Source organism: Azolla caroliniana, unplaced genomic scaffold, assembly GCF_043228905.1.
Source record: "Azolla caroliniana isolate FFs.n. ecotype wild unplaced genomic scaffold, voAzoCaro1.0.p SCAF_3, whole genome shotgun sequence".
Classification (NCBI taxonomy): domain Eukaryota; kingdom Viridiplantae; phylum Streptophyta; class Polypodiopsida; order Salviniales; family Salviniaceae; genus Azolla; species Azolla caroliniana.
In genome coordinates, this window is record NW_028230438.1 from 20,985,910 (window position 1) to 20,999,622 (window position 13,713).

The following is a 13,713-nucleotide window of genomic DNA, read 5'->3' on the forward strand; positions in this document are numbered from 1 at the left end:
GACAACTGTTTTTGGTCGCGTGTTTTATTATTATCCAAATCGGATGGTGCAAATTGCATGCGCCATGCTTCGAGCGACCTGCACTGTCCGTGGCTGCGATTCCCTCGCCAGCCAATTGAGGTCGCCCAACCACAATAGGTAGGTTGGGCGACCACAAGAAGTAGTTGGGCGACGGGGGACAACTTTTTTTGGTCGCGCGTTTTATTATTATCCAAAACCGATGGTGCAAATCGCATGCGCCATGATTCGAGCCGACCTGCACCGTCCGTGGCCGCGATTCCCTCGCCAGCCCTATTTATGATTTTTTGATGTATAACAAACACGTGGATGATGATGAAGATGAAGAAAATGATGATGATGATGATGAGGAGGAGGGCATTTGTTTGAAGATTTCCCAAATCATGATATTCATATATGATAAGCCTAGCCCTTTTCTCCCTCTTCTTCTTCTTCTTCTTCTTCTTTTCTCTCCCTATGCCAGACATGGCTATGGTGGGATCTTCAGTGGGAGGCCTCCTTCCAACACAAGGCATGGGTTTCCTTCAACGTAACAAGACTCTGGAATACCCCCTGTTTCTCAATCAATGCAGGCCCATCCTCAGAAGACCTATGCTTCCTTGCAGAGCTTCCATTGCGGGTGGGCGAAGCCATCCTCTCCCTTCTTCTTCTTCTTCTTCTTCTTCTTCTTCCTCTTCTTGGTAAGTTTTCCAAATGTATTGCCTTCATGCATGCCATATACTGATTGTATAGATTTATGAAGTCTTTTGCAAATTCCACCTCATCGTGATGATGGATTTCCTTGCTCTTTTGCCCATTAGACTATACATTAGGTTTCTCAATTTCAACACCATATTTCATTTTTTTCTGTTTACGTGTATGTCTCCCCCTTCAGAAAAAAGAAAATCATTTTTTAAAAAGGAAAGAAAAGAGTAACATAACAAAACCGACATTAGAAGGGTCATAAAGGGGAAGGTCCTTTTCGAGCAATTAGCTATGGAATCAACAACCTAGGGGTCATCCTGGATAATTTTCCAGCGCACTGGAGCTTGATCAAACTGCATTTGACATCCTCCTTTTTGAACAATTCACCAGTGAGGATTAGGGATTCCCTAAAGTATTCTAATGGGAAATTTCCCTTGATCAAACCCCTGTGAATATAGGTGTGACCATACCCAGGATCCTCCTAATGTAGCTCCAGCATTTCCCTGCTCGACCATACTGCCACTGAGGGGAAATTTTTCCTTTCATCACTCGATCAGCCCACGTGAAAACAGATAGCTTTGTGATGCCTGATATCTTCCTTGTACACCTGACTGTTCTCTTGGCACCCAATATAGCACTAGGATTTACTTCCTTGAAGCAACTATTGCTGCTGAGTAGAGATTCACCTGAGCATTCTACTGGGGGATTTTCCCTTTGACAACTTGAACAACCCATGTGAACACGCATATACTCTTCATGTGCCCAATGACCCTAGGGAGAATCGTTCCTTACTAAAAAGTGGAAAGTTATACTATACTTCCACTCCACCATTTCCTCTCTATGATGGGTGATGGGATCCAGTTGCATGGGCAAAATGGTGACATATTTCAGGACTGAGTTTTTAATTTTTAAGAGTACATGAAGATTATGTATATTACTTATTTCGAATGTTTCACTCCTTAACGTTTTTCTCTTGGGCCTCTATTAATCCTCATCCAAAGAGAAGAGTTTCTTCATACCAAGCCCCAATTATGGTAGTTTGTTTATTCTTTAGCTAGGTGCCATATCCCATTAAGATGTAGTAGCATTATGAAAGAAAAATACTGAATACTCTTTCATTCTAGTCTCACGTACCATAAACTTAGGATATAAAAGAGAAGAATTGGGTTAAAATATAATAATTCACATTTCACCTAAAGAAGAGAATTTGATTGGTTGGATATTATTAAAACACCTTTAACCTTAGTATTCATGAAAATCCAAACTCTTAATGTCCATTTCTCAAGGGAACTCTGTTACTATCTATAAGGATGAAGTACATTTCTGAATAAAACCTCTTTAATATCTGTGAGGAACATGGACATAGTTTGAAAGGGGAATGGTGGCCATTTCACAGATTGATTAGCTCTGGGATCTATGAGTATGCTAACTTTTGCATTGATACATAATGTATGCAATAACACTTAGTAAACCTGAGCCCAATATTATAGTTCATGATCAACCTTTGTAATATAACTCATATCTACGTGTTTGTGAGGTTCTTCTATGAATTGAATCAGAGTCGAATTTTACCAGCCAGGATATAGTATAGTATAAATTTGTTTTGAAAAAAACAGGGATTACTATAACCCTCAGCCAATTAAGCTTTTGAGGCTTGAGTGGAATGTAAGCCATGTAGTTGATTTGATGCTGTCTTGGAAACTTGGAATTAAGAGATCACCTATTTAGATAGGCTTTATACATCCATTAGCCAGGCTCTGCATAGTGAAATCAGTGATATTGCACTTCCTGAGCTCGAAACTAAGAGGCAAGATACAATTACTTTGGGCTACTTCCTTCTTCTTTATTAGTTCTTAAATTAAAATCTTGGTTTATGCGTATGAAGGCATGCACTTATCTACCATGATGAGTGTACGGATCTTTCTAAAATATATATCCCATTAGTCTTTATATGATGTAGTAATTGTAGGTACATGATGCGATTGAACATGATGTGATTTACACCAGGAGATCAATGGCTATGGACAATGTTTTTGATCCATTAAATCTTGGAGAAAACTTTCCACAAAGAGTTTTCCATGATTGGAGAGACCTTTTTATTGTTTCCATGGAAGCTTCCAAAGTTCCACAATCTGCTAAATCTGGAAAAGGAGTTGCAGGTATTGTATCTTCTTTGTTCTCAACCAGCCCTTTATAATTGAAAAACTTGATGCAGGAATTTGAGAAGCATCATTTAATTACCATTCAAATAGTTAATTTTTTGCACTTTAGAACTACATTAGATTATTGAATATGCTATTGAAAATTTACAGTACCTAAAATCTGATCATGCTCTAAATTATTTAGTTACCACAGAAACATTTGGGGTGAATCTTCACAAAATGGTATTTTCAAGGGTTTTGGATACTCTTTGGTTAATTATGATTGAGGGATTTGACAGATTCCCCAAATCTTTGAGAATTTCAAAAATTACTAATAATATTATGGTCTTATGAGATATAAACTCGTGTTATTGACCCTTTGAGTTTTTCACATTTGATCTTGATAATAAACTAGAATATTTTCTTATAAAAAGGATTCTGGAGACATTAGACTTCTGTTTATGATTTTGACAGCGGCAATTGAGGACAGTTCTATAGATTTTGGAGATTTTTTCAAGGGACAACTTCCTGGGAAGTTCTTGCAGCTGCTCGCGTGGCTAGCATTATCACGTGTTGGAACATACATACCACTTGGTGGTGTTGATAGAGCTGCTTTCCAAGGGAGTTTAGACCAAAACAGCCTCTTGGGCACTCTAGATTCTTTCTCAGGGGGTGGCATTGGTAGGCTTGGTATTTGTTCTCTTGGAATAGTGCCCTTTATCAATGCACAAATTGTATTTCAGCTTCTTGGGGTGCTATATCCAAAAATTCAAGACCTTCAAAAGAAAGAAGGAGAAGCTGGAAGAAAGAAAGTTCTGCAATGGACTCGATATGCATCAATAGGTTTTGCTATTTTCCAGGTACACAAGTTATTTCTGTGTACATACTTTGATAGAAAACAGATTAACATGGCATATGTACTTGGATGAAACGATTAAAATGTTTAGATTATATATAGGCTTTGAGTGCCCCTTTATACTTTGATAACGTTAGGATAAATAAAGAATTCTCTTCTTTAAGGATGAGTATTCAACATTATGAGGAATTAATTAATCATTGTACCTGAGCTCTTCTTGTTAGAGTTTATCAAATTGTGAAATGTTTTCTCAAGGTTCGTGAAATTTCCATTCATCTTCTTGAGGCATGTCATGGGTTTAGTGTTTCAGTGATCGGATGCCTAGAGAGATATGGTTACTTGTGCATTGGAGAAACCAGATAAAAGGAATCTGAAAGTGCAACAAACCATAAGACCCTAAAAAGAGGTGCTGAAATATAGTTACTTGTACATTGGGGAAACAAGAAAAAAGGAACCTAAAATGCAACAAATCATAAAACCCTAAAATACAAGAAAAATCAACATGGAAAACAGAACAAGAAAGAAACCATAAAAATATGACATGAATGAAACCATACAATGCAGCAGGAGAAAAACCCTTGCACATGGCAAGAAACCGTAGCATGCATCAAGAAACCCTGAAATGTAGCAATAAACTCTTAAGTGCAGCAACACAAACCGTAAAACGCAGCAAGAAACCTTAAAATGCACAGAGAGAGAGATAGAGAGAGGGAGATAGAGAGAGGTTCTGATGCTTTTCCTGATCAGGCAATTGGTCAAATTACATACATACGGCCATATGTCTATGATTTCAGTGTTGAATGGGCCCTAACTTCAGTATCCTTGCTGACACTTGGTTCTGTCATTACAACATACATTGGAGAGCAAATTTCGGAGCTGAAACTTGGAAATGGAACTTCCTTCTTAATTTTCACAAATATTGTTTCCTATTTGCCTGCTTCAATCGGCCGCACTGTCATTGAAGCCTTGAATGATGGAAATTATACTGGTTTGGGTGTCATCATCTCCTCCTTTTTCTTTCTTGTGCTGGGGATTGTATATGTGCAGGTGGTTGTTACCTTAGGGATGATAATATACATTGTATTATCAAAATTTTACTCGATGATTCATATTTTTCTTTATTCCTTAATAACAGGAAGCTGAGAGAAAAATACCAATAAACTATGCCTCGAGATACAACTTTGACAAAAGAGAAGTTGGGAAAGCAGCATATTTACCATTTAAGGTTAGTATAAGTTGAATTTCAGGACAAGTTTAGAAATTAGATTAATACTTTAAACAAGCTTTTTGCTATTGAATATGATGATTTAACTTCCCATATATAGAAAGGAATGGAAGGAAGAAATGTGAACAAATCTAAAATGTCATTACAAGCCTTGACAAAGGCTGCAACGGTTTATGTTAACTTCGCAGAAGAAAAATGACTTTCTACACTAGTGTCCTTAAATGTGTACACATTTATCTATGCATATGTTGAGGATGGAAAATGTAGAGTTAGGAAGCAAGGTGAGTTTGTGGTATTGTGATTTGTTTGTGTTTGGGCGTTTAGGCTACCTGTTTATTGTGGAGGTTGATCCAATGCATATATTGAAGATGGAAAATGTAGAGTTAGGAAGCAAAGTGAGTTTGTGGTATTGTGATTTGATAGTGTTTGGGCATTTAGGCTACCTGTTTATTGTGGAGGTTGATCTATCCACAGCTTATTGAGTAAACTTCAGGGAAAATAAGGGCATTGAAAATCTTGGGCATGGCAAGTTTATATGTGTTTCAATGTGGACAATTATATATGATTATGATCCCCATGATCTGACATTTCTTCCCTTGTTTGCCATGGAATTGGAATCCTTAGCCAAGGTGATTAGGCCAATCAGATATATACGCTTTGGGAGAAAGAGGATTAACTTCACATGATTTGGGTGGCATGGATGATTTGTTGATGTGGTAGAACAATGTGTTGAAATGCAATTATGCATCATCCATTATATATCTATTTACATATAGTCAAGTTCCTGTTACACACCCATAGTATGAGGTCCTTTTGGTATCGCCCAATGGTAGTTACAAGTAGGTTTAAGGTCTAGGTTTTAGAGAAAAAGAAAGAAAGATATATTAACGTCTTCTAAGACCAAAATTGGCCCATGAGAGAATTGGTTTACAACAAAATGGGATGTGCACCCAATCATCGAAAATAAAAATTAAATAAAATAAATCTCGGATAAAAGAGTTCTAGTATTGTACAAAACGTGTTATGGTTTAACATATTCTATAAAGGAAATGGCTTTGTGCTAGGCCTAGTTTCATTTCCATCCAAGTCTCTCGAAAAGGAGCAGGAGGTCAAAGGGTTTCGATGTGGGTGTGGGTCGGGATCCCAATGTAAAAGGTGCCCCAACCATAGCTTCTAGGCGGTGTAACTCACTTTCCCTTATCCTCTTAATTGCTTCTACACTGCAAGTTACTTTGAGACCCGGAATCCAATGGTGTTTGGTTGTTCTTTGGTTTTTTGCTTCAACAAGGGAGAGGCTGAGTGATGCAAGTGTGTCCACATTCATTATCTCCCCGATCCTGAAAATTTTTATTGGTTACATGTTAGTGAATATTAGAAAGGTTATGGTTAACATTTTGTAGCTTATTCTCTCTATGTTGTTTTAGCTCTAAGATATATCTACCTAGTTTCTTTATATTTGGGGTATCTAATAGTTTGGAGAGGGTGGGAGAGGGTCCTAATATGTCTAGGTATTTTGCCCTTATCTCGGCGTAAGTTGGACACTTGCATGTAAGGTGATATTCATCCTCTATTTGTATGTGACATAATCTACATATCCTTTTCTCTTTGCGGACTCCATTAGTACGACCATTCTCAATCTCAAGTTGGTGAGATTGCCAATGGCAGCCCTTAGTGCACTTGGTAAGAATGTATCTAAATATTTTGGTCATCTAATAAAACCTAAATTAGAGAAGTGCATGAAGTGTTCCTTATAGTGCAACATTTTAGATGGGAGCGGCACTAGTGGGTTGATCCATTTATATCGAGTGTAAATTTGACATATTTCTTGGCGTATTACTCTATTACGGTCCTCATGAGGGATTAAAGTTTTATCAGCCTCTTGGTTGTACCTAAGAGGGGGTAGATTATTAATGTCTAGTTTGTCTACAAGAAGCCAACTCACCACAATGCTATACCAAGAGCTAGTATCGCCGGACTTAAAGAGTGATCAAGATGCTCAAAAGCTTGACGAGATATTCTATCTTGTGATTGGCTATGTATCTTATGAATAAAAATAAGTTGGAAAAGTGTTTCTACTAGCATCAAGGGTAAAGTAAACTTTGCTCTAATAATGTCATGTGGCACTATCGATTTGCTTCGGAGTTATGTGATAACATCGTCACCAATGGTCTCTCTAATTGCGTCCACATGAAAGATGGTAGCACTGGCGCCCAAACCGCTGATGCATACATGAGGGACAGGGTCACTAATGAGTCGAAGAGCCACCCTTGAGTTTGTGGCTTTTGAAAGTATGCTTGGTGGCATTGCTTCTTTAAGGGTGAGAGGGATGTATATCCCTCGTTAGTCTATCTTTGGCTGCTTGTGTCATTGAAAATTTACCTGAGTGAGCATTGAAAGTGACTCCAAGATATACATATGATCCAACTACCTCAACTAGTCTATGAGAGAGGGTTAGGTGACATTTAGTCCTAACTCCAGCATATGTGTGGAAGATAAGGACATTAGTTTTCCCTACATTCACTACCAATCCTCTTTGTGTGCAAAAGTCATCTAAGGCATTAAGGTCCCTTTGTGGGTCGTGTTCAGACTCAAAAAGTAAAACTATGTCTTCTACATAAAGCAAGAGATTGACTTGCATACCTCTAAGGATTACTCCGTTGCCTCCCTTACGAGCAATAAAAACAGTGATCTCATCAATGTAGATCCCAAAAAGAATCGGTTATAGGGGGCAACCTTGTTTTACACCAATTGTGCTAGTGAAGCAATTGGATAGGCCACCTGGGCATCGTACACACCCAGAGACTTGCTCGTATAAAACATAGATGACCCAAATCATGTCATTTGGTATCTCTAGGCTTTTAAGCCTATCAAACAACCGCTCTCTAGGAACGGGGTCAAAGGCTTTGCGGAAGTCCATGAAACAACAATATAATTTCTTCTTGCAATCCTTCGTCTGATTAATTAAACATTTAAGTGTGAAGATATGGTCAATAGTAGAGAAGGCTCATTTAAGCCAGCCTGTTCAGGTGCTCGAAGATTTAATGTCTCTATATGATCATTGAGCTCTGCTATGTTTTATGCACAGGTTAATAGCTCGGGAGTTATGCCAATCATTTTCTCTACTTCAGCACTTGCTATTCCTGGTGCTTTAGCTCGTTTTACAGGGGCCGAGGTGTTGAAAAACGCTGCTATAGCACTATATCCAGGAGGTGAAGTATCAAATTCTCTTTATAGATTCGTGTTCTTTTTTTCCTCATTTTAATATAAAGCAATCTGTATGTCATCGTATGATAGAGTTCTGACTGTTACTCTCACTGAATATGCCATTTGATCTTTGTGTTTTTATTCAGGTGCATTGTACTTGCCATTCAACGTCTTCTTAATTTCTTTCTTCAATTATTTCTATACTTTTCTTCAGCTTGACCCTATAGATGTCAGTGATCAGCTGAAGCGTCAGGGTGCATCCATTCCAACAATACGTCCTGGAAAGTCAACTGCAACCTTCATCAGCAATGTAAGACTTTTTCCCCTTAGCATTTTGTAAGCATTAAGCATTTTCTAATGCATTTGTATACCATTTTCTAGGCCTTTTTCTTCTAGCAATCTTTTTACTTTAAATTAGCAGATACCTTGGGAGTTTGCTCAATATATAATAATATCAATCTGGTGTTGACAAAATATAGAGCAAAAAACTGTTATCACTCAAGAGAGGAGGTCTAGAATCCCTAATGCTAAATTGGCGGTTTGTACAGATAAATTCTAAACCCTAACCATTTCATAACTAACACCCTAAATCATAACTACTAAATCTCAACCACTGGCTGCTGAACCCAACGCCCTAACCACTAAATTCTAAGCCTAAAAGTGGGGCCCCATTAAGAAGGTAGGGAAGCTGGGATAAGGGAACATGATAAGCTTTTAAAAGCTGGTAGATCATCAAGCTCCCTGCTTCTGGAATGACAACATTTTTATGAGCAATTTTTCATACTGTAAATTCAATCGACAGTCTACAGTCTCCACAATAATAGTGGTATTGATGTTTTCGTGTCTTTTGGACATAGGTGTTGGGTCGGATTTCAGTACTTGGTTCTTTATTTCTTGGAATAATGTCTGCAGCACCTTCTGTTGTTGAAGCAGTCACACATTTAACTGCATTCCGAGGGTTTGCTGGGACCTCGATTCTAATTCTTGTTGGTTCTGCTACTGATACCGCGAGGAAAGTTCAGGCTGAAATTATTTCACAGAAATATGAAGCAATTGATTTCTATGACCTGAACGATAAAAGGCAAGAATGATGGATGGTCTAATGAAGAAATATTGTGCTTCGAGTTTAAAAGCTGAAAAACTTTATATCCCAGAAAGATGAGTCCATCTGAAAATGAAAGAAATGTGAATGATTGCAATTTGGCTACAATCACAGCCAAAGAAGCTAGCAAAACATACTTCAAAAGAGTATGTGTATAGAACTTTTACCCTAGTGCACATAATGAATGAATGATTAAAAGCACATCAGTGCTCATATTAGTGTTTATAGGGGCCCATAGGGGGATGCAAAGCTCGAAGCCTTATTGGGTGTATTTATATCCTATTTGTTTCTTAAACCAAAATAATTCCTCTGGTTCTTGAAATTTCTTATTTAGTGGTAGAATTTTCTTCTTGTTGCCTTGAAATTCCAAGATTGTGTTAAATGATGTGTATATTGTAGATTGTGAATGGTATCTATGTCAAGGGCTTGCCCCAATGCCTTGTCAAATGAGTGTGAACTAAGTCACATGGAAGCAATGGTTTAGCTAGCAATGAAATGGGCTCTAGTATATATCAAGGTGTGGGGCTTCCCAATTTGGGGAAGAATATTGTATTGTAGTTAGGTGAAACATATGTACTGTAATATGTGAAACACAAGCCTCAACATTTTTCCCATGTTATGATACTTTCACATTACAAAAAAGCCTCATTTAGAAAAGGAATTTATTGATGCATCATGAAGTTTGTTGCATCACATCTTCCAAATATTTTTTCATATCATCCACGAGAGAAAGAGATAGATCAAGAGATAGCAAGGGAGAGAGAATTAGATTTTGTCCCTTGGGAGGGGAATAAACATATACATATTAAATGTGTCACCTTCGTAAGGTGTCGGTGCCGTAGCCAAGGACTTGTTTAAAATGAGGAAAATAAGAGAGAAATGCGTGGAAATTGACAATGTATTAACAATGAGAACAAGGATTACAAGGATATGCCATAGATGGGCGTTGAACTAGAATGGTTCATTAATACTTGGATACATACTTATATAGCATAGTGTGGACACATGCATGCTCCCCACCTCGTAGGCACACATGATCGCTACTTGGCATTCATGCAAGCATGACACTTGGTGATCATGTGTTAGGCCATGCAAGATGGTGACATTTCATAATATTGTATTATATGTCGTAACGGTCTAATGAAAGTTAAGTGGTTGAGGTTATACATCTTTTTTGAAGAGGCCATGGGTTCAAATCTCTATTACGAGCTTGGAGTTTTGATATATGTTCATAATAGAAGGTGGATTACATGCTACTTTCTAGTAAACAAATTCAATGAAAAAATAATGCATGCACCTATGTTTTAAACTTTCGAAGTGTGCTTTGCATACTGCACTAAAGTTACCATGCCACTTAACAATTCTTCATCAATTTCATAAATCACGTTATATGTTAAGCATACAATAAGTCCACCAAGTCTTCATTGTATACCTTGTTGCTTTCTAAGGCTTTTACACTATGTCAATGCCTAACTTGTGCAATAATTTGGAAGAGGTGAAAAAGCTCCATGTGAGGTAATACTCATTAGGATGATAAGATGTAGCTCGATACATTGTGTCATTCTTGGCTCGTACTAGGTTCAACATTTGATGTTGATGTTTGCAATGTAAACTTCTTTTTGACTTTTTACCAACTTGTTATTTCATTCTCAACAATAAGTACATCCATTAGGTTTGCTTTAATGATCTTGTACTTCAATATATCATCTATATCCCCATCTTTTTTATGATCGCGATTGGTGACAAGATTGGCAAAACATGGATCATGCCTACATAATATTGTCAAAGCATGGACCATTCCTACACATAAGTGAACTTTACACATACCTACATAAGTGAACTATAATAAATGCCCAAATATCCAAACTGAAATTACAACTAGTTGAAAAATCTCAAATTTCAATACATGCCAACATTACTCAAGCTTTACAACCAACCAACCAACCAAATAAGACAAGAAGTCATAATCATCATTATTCTCATGCTATTTGATGGCTTGTTTTCCACCATTCACTCAACATATCATGGGCTCCAATGTTGATAATTAGGTTGGACAAACATATCCATTCAATATACCTAAGAGAAATGTTTGTTGATTCATTGATCCTTGTCATTTTTTCACATGAATACACACTTTATGAGTAAGTAATTCATTGGATTTAGCTTTTTTAAGTCATGAACATTAACATCCCATTGAAACTAATCTTAAATTGAAAGAAGGAATTGTCTAATGATCAAGTAATGCTTATGTTGGAGTAGTGGACATTGTCTTCTTGTCATTATCAATGAGATCTACCAAAAACTTCATGAAATGGTTTTTAAATCATCTTTGTGTTCTACTACAATTATGGATTACTCTCATGAGATAAGCTTGTTGGTACCTAATTCCAATATGCACAATGCGACTTAAATTTAATATGAGTAATCATATATGCTAAATGCGAAGCTAAACTTTTAAGATCATTGAATACTTTTCTAATGCGATGGAACATGACCACATTAATTGACAAACAACCCCCTTGAATGACCCCATCACAAAAGTGACCAAATATGACTATACATTTATGACAATACGTTGAAGGGTTAGGTGTTAAGTCAAGTGATTACAACATACAAAAAATGGAATGGGATGGTTGGGTTAGTGAGGAATGATGGGTTTATGGCATGTCGATATTGAACCTCTGGCATGTTGTATATCTCCAATTATATTGATGCAATTATCATTTTTAATATGAAGATTCATTCAAGACGATCCAATTGGACATTACTTGTTTCGTGCATACAAAGATGAGGGAAGCTCATTTCATGAGATCCAATGTTGATGGGGGTCTCTCTTGAATGACATCAATGTCGTCCATGATAAGATGCTTTGTTGATCAACATCATCAGTGGTGTATGATATTACTACAAATATATATTGATTTAATTGTCATTTATAATATGGAGTAGCTCATTCAAGGTCATCGAGGACAATCAAGCATGAAAACTCAACCAATTAGGTTTCTTTTAGATGGATATTGTGGAGGTTTCTTCAACAATAGTGTTGAGCATGCGTCTTCATGTGAGATTCTTTCGAAGAGGTCACGGTCTATCCATACATATACGTCTCATGAGCATATAAAAAACCATCCAATTTGGGGGCACTTGAACTCATGAACTCACCAATACATGGCTTAAACCTTAGCTAGTCATATTAATTATATATGATAGTCACTTACGATAGCCAAAACGACTAACATGTACACCAATTACTAGCGAGCATGCACTATTGTTATGTGGACCATAGATTGATGTAAGGTAGAGACCAAGGATAGGTTTCACGATACTACATAGATAGAACACTTATAAGATTGTTAAACCATCTCACTCAAACATCAAACTTTAGTGTGTAGTCTTATGCTTTGTTCTCCTTGTCAATGATAATATTTCATGTTGTTTTAGCTTCACCTCTTCACAATTTGTGTTTAGGGGTTAACAAATGTTCCTTCTTCCTCCTCTTCTTATTTTATAGTATGCAATGAAGGCATGGTAGAGGATGAATGTCACTTGCTCTTCACATGCTCGACATATAGTGCAATTCATTCAAGATATGTTGACATACTAAGAGGGAGTGATAACTTAAGTGCCTTACTTAAGACAACACCGAGAAGGTTGAGCTCATATGTGTATGCTTTATTCACACATAGAGACTTTGTGCTTCAATGTATGAATACCCCTTCTTAGGAAGGAGACATATATCAAGAACATATGTATACTTTGGTCCCATAGGTCAAAATTGGCCTCTTTATGGACGATAAAAATTCTAATTCTTATTCTTCAGATGAAGCTTGGGATTTGCATGTAGCAAGTGTACTCCAAAAAGGCACATCAATAAGGTCTACTAAACTAAGTATAACAACTAAAAGTAACTCTATTACCTTTATGATAGCAATCTTCGAGATGCCAAAAGGCATCCAAGGAACTAATGATCAACCTACCTTGCAAGTTCAAAAATACATAGTCTCCATTTCAAGGATTTGTAAACCTAGTGCATCAAGTGATTGAGGTGCATCCTAGGAATATCAAGTAGGCATAGCTCAAGTTGGAGTTTTTGTTGACAACCTATATTAACATAATTTGAATTATTTCTAAAAAAGAAGTTACCTTTACTATAATTTTTCGAAGGCTATATCAAGGAATTCCAAGCAAGTTTTGGAGATATGGATATTGTAAAATGATGATAAGTTTTCTTGAAGTCTACAAAGTGGCAATATAAACCTTTACCTCTCAAGAGACTTTATTCAGTTAATACTGAAAGGGTGACTACATGGTGATTGATTGTTCTTTGGTGTTTTCAAATGCTAGCTTGTCCATAAGCTCTCTTGATATTTATATTCACTTGGGTCCCTAAGTTCTTCCACGCTCCTCCAAAGATACTCACGTTGCACTATATCAAATTACGTTGATTTGAAGTCTATGAAGCAACAATATAATCCCTTACCTC

At 37.0% G+C, this 13,713-nt stretch overlaps 1 protein-coding gene across 4 annotated transcripts; it reads left to right on the top strand.

The window, feature by feature from the left end:
• The first annotated feature begins 474 nt into the window (after positions 1–474).
• SCY1 (SECY homolog 1) lies at positions 475–9,585 on the top strand. 4 transcript variants are annotated; one of them, XM_087316962.1, is made up of 8 exons: positions 475–698; positions 2,710–2,861; positions 3,318–3,703; positions 4,447–4,746; positions 4,835–4,924; positions 8,010–8,133; positions 8,275–8,438; positions 8,986–9,585. In XM_087316962.1, exons 1-8 carry the CDS (start codon positions 475–477, stop codon positions 9,217–9,219), a joined length of 1,674 nt encoding a protein of 557 aa, XP_087173088.1. In that variant the 3' UTR covers positions 9,220–9,585. The 4 variants fall into 4 exon arrangements, with proteins under 4 accessions (XP_087173088.1, XP_087173089.1, XP_087173091.1 ...); XM_087316963.1 differs by having other exon boundaries at positions 475–689; positions 2,707–2,861; XM_087316964.1 differs by having other exon boundaries at positions 556–698; positions 2,713–2,861.
• Positions 9,586–13,713: the final 4,128 nt, after the last annotated feature.

Excerpts from the sequence above, each read along its gene's own strand:
- SCY1 (XM_087316962.1), top strand. The coding sequence starts at position 475 with ATGCCAGACATGGCTATGGTGGGATCTTCAGTGGGAGGCCTCCTTCCA. Across the intron at positions 699-2,709 it reads TCTTCTTCTTCCTCTTCTTG|GAGATCAATGGCTATGGACA; the intron begins GTAAGTTTTCCA and ends GATTTACACCAG. Across the intron at positions 8,439-8,985 it reads CTGCAACCTTCATCAGCAAT|GTGTTGGGTCGGATTTCAGT; the intron begins GTAAGACTTTTT and ends TTTTGGACATAG.